The sequence below is a fragment of the Anolis sagrei genome, chromosome 10, assembly GCF_037176765.1.
Source record: "Anolis sagrei isolate rAnoSag1 chromosome 10, rAnoSag1.mat, whole genome shotgun sequence".
Lineage (NCBI taxonomy): Eukaryota > Metazoa > Chordata > Lepidosauria > Squamata > Dactyloidae > Anolis > Anolis sagrei.
Window position 1 is genome coordinate 36,545,478 of NC_090030.1, and position 10,180 is coordinate 36,555,657.

The 10,180-nt window shown below is 47.8% G+C and overlaps 1 protein-coding gene across 1 annotated transcript; it reads right to left on the bottom strand.

Moving 5' to 3' along the window:
• Nucleotides 1-1,132: 1,132 nt before the first annotated feature.
• On the bottom strand, nucleotides 1,133-9,106 carry LOC132765054 (heat shock transcription factor, Y-linked-like). The gene is made up of 2 exons (XM_060759223.2): nucleotides 8,310-9,106; nucleotides 1,133-1,980 (listed from the first exon to the last, which is right to left on the bottom strand). The coding sequence occupies exons 1-2, from the start codon at nucleotides 8,856-8,858 to the stop codon at nucleotides 1,228-1,230; spliced, it is 1,302 nt and encodes a 433-aa protein (XP_060615206.2). The 5' UTR covers nucleotides 8,859-9,106; the 3' UTR covers nucleotides 1,133-1,227.
• Between the last annotated feature and the right edge of the window lie 1,074 nt (nucleotides 9,107-10,180).

Here is a 10,180-nt window from a genome sequence, read left to right on the forward strand (position 1 = left end):
TAGGCTGTCCAGGTCCTGAACCGGTGCTTGGCTGCTGTGACGGTCTGGATGAGGGCGAACAAATTGAAATTGAATCCAGACAAGACAGAGGTACTCCTGGTCAGTCGCAAGGCCGAACAGGGCAGAGGGTTACAGCCTGTGTTGGATGGAAGGGGCCGCACTCCCCCTGAAGACGCAGGTTCGCAGCTTGGGTGTGATCCTGGACTCATCGCTGAGCCTGGAACCCCAGGTTTCGGCGGTGACCAGGGGAGCATTTGCACAGCTAAAGCTTGTGCGCCAGCTGCGCCCGTACCTTGGGAAGTCTGACTTGGCCACGGTGGTACACGCTCTGGTTACATCCCGTTTAGACTACTGCAACGCTCTCTACGTGGGGTTGCCTTTGAAGACAGCTCGGAAGCTCCAACTAGTCCAACGCTCGGCAGCCATGATTCTAATGGGAGCGGAGCACAGGGAGCACACAACCCTCCTGTTGCGCCAACTCCACTGGCTACCGATCTGCTACCGGGCTGAATTCAAAGTGCTGCCGTTGGCCTTTAAAGCCCTAAACGGTTCCGGCCCAAGCTACCTATCTGACCGCCTCTCTGCCTATGAACCCACCAGGACTTTGAGATCTTCCGGGGAGACCCTGCTCTCGATCCCGCCTGCTTCTCAAGCTCGGCTGGCGGGGACGAGAGATAGGGCCTTCTCGGTGGTGGCTCCTCGGCTGTGGAACGCCCTTCCTGCGGACATTAGACTGGCACCATCTCCAATGGTATTCCGCAAAAAGGTGAAGACCTGGATGTTTGTGCAGGCGTTTGAGTAATTTAGTGCAATCTGGTAATGGGACATAGGAAGGGAACAACGGACGACGAACCTGGACTACGCTTGGATGAGGAGAAGATTGGGTACGGTTGTTTTTTGTCATAATTGTGCATTGTAATTGCTTATCGGTAATTTATGGATAATGTGTTAAGTCAATTGTTCTATGTTGTATGGAACCACTGCTGTTTCGACTGTTTTTACTGTTTGTGAACCGCCTTCGGGCTTGAGATACAGCGGTATAGAAGCAAAGTAAATAAATAAATAAAATAAATAAATAAATAAACACTCCCACCAAAAGAAACGCACACACACACCTAGGCAAACAAGACAATAACAAAGGGAAATGAGAGCTTTATTCTTCAGCCCATGCCATGGTGGGTTTCCCTATTTTCAAGGCGGCCGGGGTTTGCCGGTCGGCCGCTCGCTTCACCGATGGTACCCCGAGTACTCCGTCGCCGTGGGTCCGACCCCTTTGGAAGCCGCCGTGGCGTTCGATGCGCAGTTGCAGTTCGGGCAGTGGTGGTACGAAGGAGTTCGGTGGTGGTGAGAGGACCTGGACATGGAAATGGCCGAGGCGGCGGCTATCATCGGCATGGAGAACCACGGGTTGCAAAACGGCAGCAGGCTGGCCCAGTGGGCCTGCATGGCTGACAAGTCTGGGTACATGGTGGGGAAGGCCGGCAGCCCCATCACGGGGGCAAAGGGGGTGTTGGGAACCGGCGGCAGGACGTGGTACAAGGAGGTGGCGGAGGTGGTGGTGGTGGAGTCTATTTCGTGGGTGTTGACCCGAGCGTGGCTGCCGTGCGGGGGGACGTGGAAAGGCGCCAGCTGGCCTTTGGGGGACTCGTTGTCCTCGGTGGCGGGACCTTGCTCCGAAGCCCTCAGGGGAGCGGGAGAGGAGGCCGAATAGCCGCTCCTCAGCCGGATGGCCGCACTGGCAAGGGCTTTGCTCGCGGCCAGTTTCCGCAGCCCCGATTTGGGCATTTTCTCCCGCGGGGAGGCGGCGTGGAGGTCGTTCTCCCTGGGAGCAGGCCCGTCGGGGGTCCGTGGTCTCTCGTGGAAGTCCTCCTCCAAGGAGAAAGCGATGGGCGGCGTGTTCTTGATCCCGACTCTTCTCTTGCATCTTGCAAGGAGGTGAGGACAACCTTTCTTAAAATTTGGGTTATGGTAAAACTGTAACTGGGGCAAAAGCAGAGGAAGAAACGTGGTTAAGCCCCCAAGCAGCAACGTGGCATCAACATCCAATACCTATCGTTTCATCTTTATTTACAACAGGTTGCTCCGGAAATATGGATTTCACGTCTGTAGCCATCTTTCCATTGGGTTGCTGTAGGTTTTTTCGGGCTATGCGGCCATGGTCTAGAGCAGTGGTTCTCAACCTGGGGTGCCCAGATGTTTTTGGCCTCCAACTCCCAGATATCCCAACAGCTGCTAAACTGGCTGGGATTTCTGGGAGATGTAGGCCAAAAACATCTGGGGACCCCAGGTTGAGAACCACTGGTCTAGAGGCATTCTCTCCTGACGTTTCGCCTGCATCAATGGCAGGGCCTCCTCAGAGGTCGTGAGGTCTGTTGGAACGAGGAAAAAGGGTTTATATCTCTGTGGAATAATGACGTGGGTGGGACAAAGGACTCTTGTCTGCTGGAGCTAGGTGGGAATGTTTCAACTGACCACCTTGAGTAGCATTGCTTGGGGCAATCTTTTGTTGAGAGGTGATTAGATTAAACTACACAGAGAAGCCATTGAAATCCACAGGCATGTGGACAATTTCAACAGAAAGGAGGAAACCATGAAAATGAACAAAATCTGGCTACCAGTATTAAACAACTCTAAACTTAGAACACCACAACAGAGGCATTTGATTGCCTGGCAGTGCCTGGGACAATCTTTTGTTGAGAGGTGATTAGATTAAACTACACAGAGAAGCCATTGAAATCCACAGGCATGTGGACAATTTCAACAGAAAGGAGGAAACCATGAAAATGAACAAAATCTGGCTACCAGTATTAAACAACTCTAAACTTAGAACACCACAACAGAGAGAAAGCAAACAAGGACATGTAATCACCTAGAATCCAAGAGTGGGAAGAGACCTACTCCTGGGCCATCATCCAGTCCAACCCCATTCTGCCAAGAAGCAGGAATATTGCATTCAAATCACCCCTGACAGATGGCCATCCAGCCTCTGTTTAAAAGCTTCCAAAGAAGGAGCCTCCACCATACTCCCTCCGGGGCAGAGAGTTCCACTACTGAACGGCTCTCACAGTCAGGAAGTTCTTCCTCATGTTCAGATGGAATCTCCTTTCTTGTAGTTTGAAGCCATGGCTCCATTGCGTCCTAGTCTCCAGGGAAGCAGAAAGGAAGCTTGCTCCCTCCTCCCTCAACAACAAGATTGCTCCAGGCACTGCCAGGCCATCAAATGCTAATCAAGGTGGTCAGTTGAAACATTCACACCTAGCTCCAGCAGACAAGAGTCCTTTGTCCCACCCTGGTCATTCTACAGATATATAAACCCCTTTTCCTACTTCCACCGGACCTCACTACCTCTGAGGATGCTTGCCATAGATGCAGGCGAAATGTCAGGAGAGAATGCCTCTAGAACATGGCCATATAGCCCAAAAAAACCTACAACAACCCAGTGATTCCGGCCATGAAAGCCTTCGACAATACATCTTTCCATTCTGACACTCCACCGACACCAAAATAGACTTGGCCTTCAAAGGATGACAGGTTGGGGGGCACAACGTTTAATACAATAATAATAATGATGATAATAATAGTAATGGAGTTGAGACTCCATTGAAACCAGAAGGATGATGGGTTGGGGCACAACTTTTAATATAATAATAATAATAATAATAATAATAATAATAATAATAATAATAATAATAGGTGAGTTGAGACTCCACGGAAACCAAAAGGATGACAGGTTAGGGGCACAAGTTTTAATATAATTATAATTATAATTATGAGTTAAGGCTCTGCGGAAACCAGAATAGACTTGGACTCCAAAGGATGACGGGTTGGGGGCACAACTTTTAATATTATAATAATAATAAACTTTATTTATACCCTGCCACCATCTCCCCAAATATTGTAGTAAACTAAAGGTTAAGAAAAACAATTGCTGGATATTGTTGAAAAGACATTTTTCCAGAACTATAGAAAATATTGCAAATAAGTTGAATTTTGCTGAATCCATAATTTAGATTTAGTTGGGATTTTTTCCACGTTTGGTTCCAGTCATAGCAACCGAGGAAACCAAGTGACACTCCCTAAAATCTCATTTTTGGCGCTCCATGCAGTCATGCCTAGGGCCACATGACCTTGGAGGCGTCTAAGGACAACGCCGGCTCTTTGGCTTAGAAATGGAGATGAGCCCCAGAGTCAAATAAACTCAAGTACAAGTTGAATAACATTGTGCAATTACATTAGTGGCAATTCCCCTCAACATAGCATGGATTAAAAGTCATCAAATGATGGTCACTTATGTAATTGTTTACAATCAACTGTAAATTAAATTTTCTTCCTAACTATGACAAACATATCATTTGTTTGCAACCAAGTTTGTGTATGTTTCATTGGAATACACTTGCGAAACAAAAGGATTTTTGCTGAATGTTTGGGTTACTTTTGGAGTCCCTTCAGGGAGAGAAGGGCAGGTTAGGGATAAATTATTATTATTATTATTATTATTATTATTATTATTATTATTTGAAACACAACAAGATGAGTCCACAACAGACACTCAGCTGGCTCTATTATTATTATTATTATTATTATTATTATTATTATTATTATTATTATTATTATTATTGGGTTGTTGTAGGTTTCTCCGGGCTATATGGCCATGTTCTGGAGGCAATTTTTCTCCTGAATAGAGGCATTCTCTCCTGACGTTTCGCCTGCATCTATGGCAAGCATCCTCAGAGGTAGTGAGGACTGTTGGAACTAGGAAAAAGGGTTTACATATCTGTGGAACGATAAACAGAAAACTTAAACAAGACCCAACTTCCAAATTAACCAGAAAAACCAACACTCTGATGAAGAACTCCTCAATCAACTTTGACATACAACAACAGGTATGTCAATCGGAAGCCCTTCCACCTAGACTTTATGGACTCCCCAAAATCCATAAGGACTCCACCCCACTCAGACCCATCGTGAGTGCCATTGAATCCTTGCTGCACAGTTACAAAGCCATATTGCGCTCACAACACACTCCATCAAGGACTCAGCCCACTTCATAGACAAAATCAGCAATCTCAAGCTAAAGACCAACGACAAACTGATCAGCTTTGATGTGGTGTCTCTATTGACCACAGTCCCGGTAGCAGACACCATGGCACTCATCAACCAGAAGTTCCCAGAAGACATCACGGCTCTGTTCCACCATGGCCTCACCACCAGCTCCTTTCAGTGGGACAATGAATTCCATGAACAGAAAGATGGAGTAGCTATGGGGAGCCCCCTCAGCCCGGTCATAGCTAACTTCTACATGGAACACTTTGAAGAACAAGCCCTGGAGACAGCAACCAAAAAGCCCACTCTATGGTTCAGAGATGTGGATGACACCTTCACCATTTGGAGCCATGGAGAAGAAGAACTCAACAGGTTCCTGGACCATCTCAACAGCATCCACCCAAACATAAGGTTCAGATATGTGGATGACACCTTCACCATTTGGAGCCATGGAGAAGAAGAACTCAACAGGTTCCTGGACCATCTGAACAGCATCCACCCAAACATATGGTTCAGAGATGTGGATGACACCTTCACCATTTGGAGCCATGGAGAAGAAGAACTCAACAGGTTCCTGGACCATCTGAACAGCATCCACCCAAACATATGGTTCAGAGATGTGGATGACACCTTCACCATTTGGAGCCATGGAGAAGAAGAACTCAACAGGTTCCTGGACCATCTGAACAGCATCCACCCAAACATATGGTTCAGAGATGTGGATGACACCTTCACCATTTGGAGGCATGGAGGAGAAGAACTCAACAGGTTCCTGGACCATCTGAACAGCATCCACCCAAACATATGGTTCAGAGATGTGGATGACACCTTCACCATTTGGAGCCATGGAGAAGAAGAACTCAACAGGTTCCTGGACCATCTGAACAGCATCCACCCAAACATATGGTTCAGAGATGTGGATGACACCTTCACCATTTGGAGTCATGGAGAAGAAGAACTCAACAGGTTCCTGGACCATCTGAACAGCATCCACCCAAACATATGGTTCAGAGATGTGGATGACACCTTCACCATTTGGAGTCATGGAGAAGAAGAACTCAACAGGTTCCTGGACCATCTGAACAGCATCCACCCAAACATATGGTTCAGAGATGTGGATGACACCTTCACCATTTGGAGTCATGGAGAAGAAGAACTCAACAGGTTCCTGGACCATCTGAACAGCATCCACCCAAACATATGGTTCAGAGATGTGGATGACACCTTCACCATTTGGAGCCATGGAGAAGAAGAACTCAACAGGTTCCTGGACCATCTGAACAGCATCCACCCAAACATATGGTTCAGAGATGTGGATGACACCTTCACCATTTGGAGCCATGGAGAAGAAGAACTCAACAGGTTCCTGGACCATCTGAACAGCATCCACCCAAACATATGGTTCAGAGATGTGGATGACACCTTCACCATTTGGAGGCATGGAGGAGAAGAACTCAACAGGTTCCTGGACCATCTGAACAGCATCCACCCAAACATATGGTTCAGAGATGTGGATGACACCTTCACCATTTGGAGCCATGGAGAAGAAGAACTCAACAGGTTCCTGGACCATCTGAACAGCATCCACCCAAACATATGGTTCAGAGATGTGGATGACACCTTCACCATTTGGAGTCATGGAGAAGAAGAACTCAACAGGTTCCTGGACCATCTGAACAGCATCCACCCAAACATATGGTTCAGAGATGTGGATGACACCTTCACCATTTGGAGTCATGGAGAAGAAGAACTCAACAGGTTCCTGGACCATCTGAACAGCATCCACCCAAACATATGGTTCAGAGATGTGGATGACACCTTCACCATTTGGAGTCATGGAGAAGAAGAACTCAACAGGTTCCTGGACCATCTCAACAGCATCCACCCAAACATCCAGTTCACCATGGAAAAAGAAAATGGAGGAAGACGGCCTTTTCTAGATGTCCTAGTCATCCGCAAACCAGATCAACAATTGGGTCACACCGTTTACAGAAAACCCACACACACAGATAGAGATCTACACAAAAACTCCAACCATCACCCAAGTCAACAAAGAAGCCCCATTAAAGCCTTGGCAGATTCTGCCAAGAAGAATCTGTGAAGCCCACCTCCTCCAAGATGAACTGAACCACCTCAGATGGGCTCTCCAGGCCAAGCGAGACTCCACCTCAGACATCAGAAGAGCTGCAAGGCCACCGAGAAGAAGCCACGAGAGTCAAGACAGAGACCCACCCAGAGGGAAAGTGTTCCTGCCAGACATCAAGGGAACCACTGACCGCAGAGGGAAGCTGATGAGGAAACACAACCTACAAACCATCTCCAGACCCACCAAGAACATCCAACCAATGCTCCGTTCAGCAAAGGACAAGAGGGATCCTCTCACCTCTGCAGGAGTCTACCATGTACCATGCAGCTGTGGACAAGAAGTCTCCAGAGGGACCACCAAACGCAGCAGCATTGCCCAACATACACATCAAGGAACATGAAAAGCACTGCAGACTACGTCAACCAGAGAAGTCAGCCATAGCAGAGCACCTGAGGAACCAACCTGGACACAGCAGATTATTGGAGAACACAGAAATGCTGGAGCACACCAACAACCACCATGTCAGACTACACAGAGAAGCCATTGAAATCCACAAGCATGTGGACAATTTCAACAAAATCTGGCTCCCAGTATTAAAAAAAACTCTAAAATTAGAATAGCAAAACTACAGAGAGGAAACAAACAAGGACATCTAATCACCTCTCAAGAAAAGATTGCCCCAGGCACCGCCAGACCTTCAAATGCTAATCGAGGTGGTCAGTTGAAACATTCACCCCTAGCTCCAGCAGACAAGAGTCCTTTGTCCCACCCTGGTCACCATTCCACAGATATATAAATCCTTTTTCCTCGTTCCAACAGACCTCACTACCTCTGAGGATGCTTGCCATAGATGCAGGCGAAACGTCAGGAGAAAATGCCTCTAGAACATGGCCATATACAACCTACAACAACCCAGTGATTCCAGCCATGAAAGCCTTCGACATTGTTTGCAAATGCCGGCCTCGTTTTGGTGGAACAGGATGGATGGGGCTGTAGGCATGAAGGATCAGAACTTGTTGGATTGATTCGGGTTGTCTTCTACTCGGAGCGGAACCTCTTTGAGTGTCCTCTTCTGCCCTCGAAGGAGATGGAGATCTATATTTTGAGAGAGCGCGTGGACGTGCCCTTGGGGAACCCGAGGCGCCCGGGGTCCGTCCCCAAAGCCACGGCCAGACCTTACCTTGCTGAAGGCGTAGGCCGCCTTTTCTTCGGCCAAGAATTCCACAAGGGAGGCCGATCTCTGGAAGTTCTGCCTCATCTTGCTGAAGCCGTAGAGGTTGAGCTGTCGGATGAAGCTCTTCATGCAATCCGTTTCGAAAATGCGCAGGGGACCCTTCCTCTCCAGGACCTCTTTCTTGAAGAGCTCCTCGTCGATCACGACGCACGTCCCGTCCTCGTCCCACCACAGGGACTTGAAGTGCTCGCTCTCCACAATCTTCCAGAGCTTTTTGGGGAAGGTGAGGGAGAGGAAGTCGCTGTCCTCGAGAGAGCCGTCGTCGCAGAGGGAGAGCCGGGGTCTCTTTGGCCAGGGAGCGTCGCTCAGCGCTTGGAAGGCATTCTCCTCGATCATGGACCTCAAGGCCGAGTCGCCAGCCGCCGTCTTGTCGTGCAGCGGAGTCGAGGAAAGGGAGATGGCGGAGTGGATCCTGTCCTCTTCGGCTTGGCCAGGAGGAAGGTCCAGGTCCTGGTCGCCCTTGTCGCTCAGGTAGCTCTTCTCAGCTGCAGCCATGGGCGCTCTGAGTCCAGCCTTGCCAAGAAGGCAGCATCAGGCCTACTAAAAAGGAGGACAGCCTGCCAGGAGCTGGAGCTACAATCAAGAGTTCCAGAACGTCACAATCAGACCCATCCTGTGTCGGTGTGACATCACAAAACGAACTCTGGTTTCCTAGCAAATGAAGCCATAATGAGGGGAACATCACTGGGAACATCACTCGGCGCACCCTCACTCAACCAAGGAGGCTCTGAGGGTCAAGCATTGGCTTCTTCAAACAATGGTCCAGACCCATTGCATTTGAAATCGAACTCGAGGCATGAGGAAGTGACCAATCCTGCTCATGTTATTGGTTACGAAATGAGTCTTAATAATAGTAATAATAATAACACTTTATTTGTACCCCGCTACCATCTCCCCAAGGGACTCGGTGCGGCTTACATGAGGCCAATAATAATAATAATAACAACAACAACAACAACAACACTTTATTTGTACCCCGCTACCATCTCCCCAAGGGACTCGGTGCAGCTTACATGAGGCCAATAATAATAATAATAATAATAATAATAATAATAATAATAATAATCTTCATTTGTACCCCACTACCATCTCCCCAAGGGACTCGGTGCGGCTTACATGAGGCCAATAATAATAATAATAATAATAATAACAACAACAACAACAACAACACTTTATTTTACCATCTCCCCAAGGGACTCGGTGCGGCTTACATTAGGCCAATAATAATAATAATAATAATAATCTTTATTTGTACCCCGCTACCTTCTCCCCAAGGGACTTGGTGTGGCTTACATGAGGCCGTACCCGAATACAACAATACAAGCAATAACAACAGTACAAGCAATTAAAAATAAAATAAAAACATAGGCAATAAACATACAACATTACCAATAAGACAACATACAATTAAAACTGGGAAGGCCAAGTGTAAAATTAAAATTGGAAATAATGCTGGAACATGGGCGAAAAGGTGATAGTGGCGTTTGTGGAAGACATACGAGCAGATCTAAAAATGTAAAGTGCTTTGGAGGGACAAAGTGCTATGGGATCATTATTCCGGGAAGGCACACTGGAACATCCACATCTTCAAGTTCCTCCTTTCGACTTGGGGCATGCCTGATGTCCTTAGGAAGTGAGTTCCAGAGTCGAGGGGCCACCACCGAAAAGGCCCTATCCCTCATCCCCACCAATCACGCTTGCGATGGAGGTGGGATCGTAAGTAGAGCCTCTCCAGATGAACGAAGAGATACGTGTGGGTTCGTACACAGAGATGCAGTCGCGTAGGTAGGCGGGTCCCAAACCGTTCAGGGATTTGT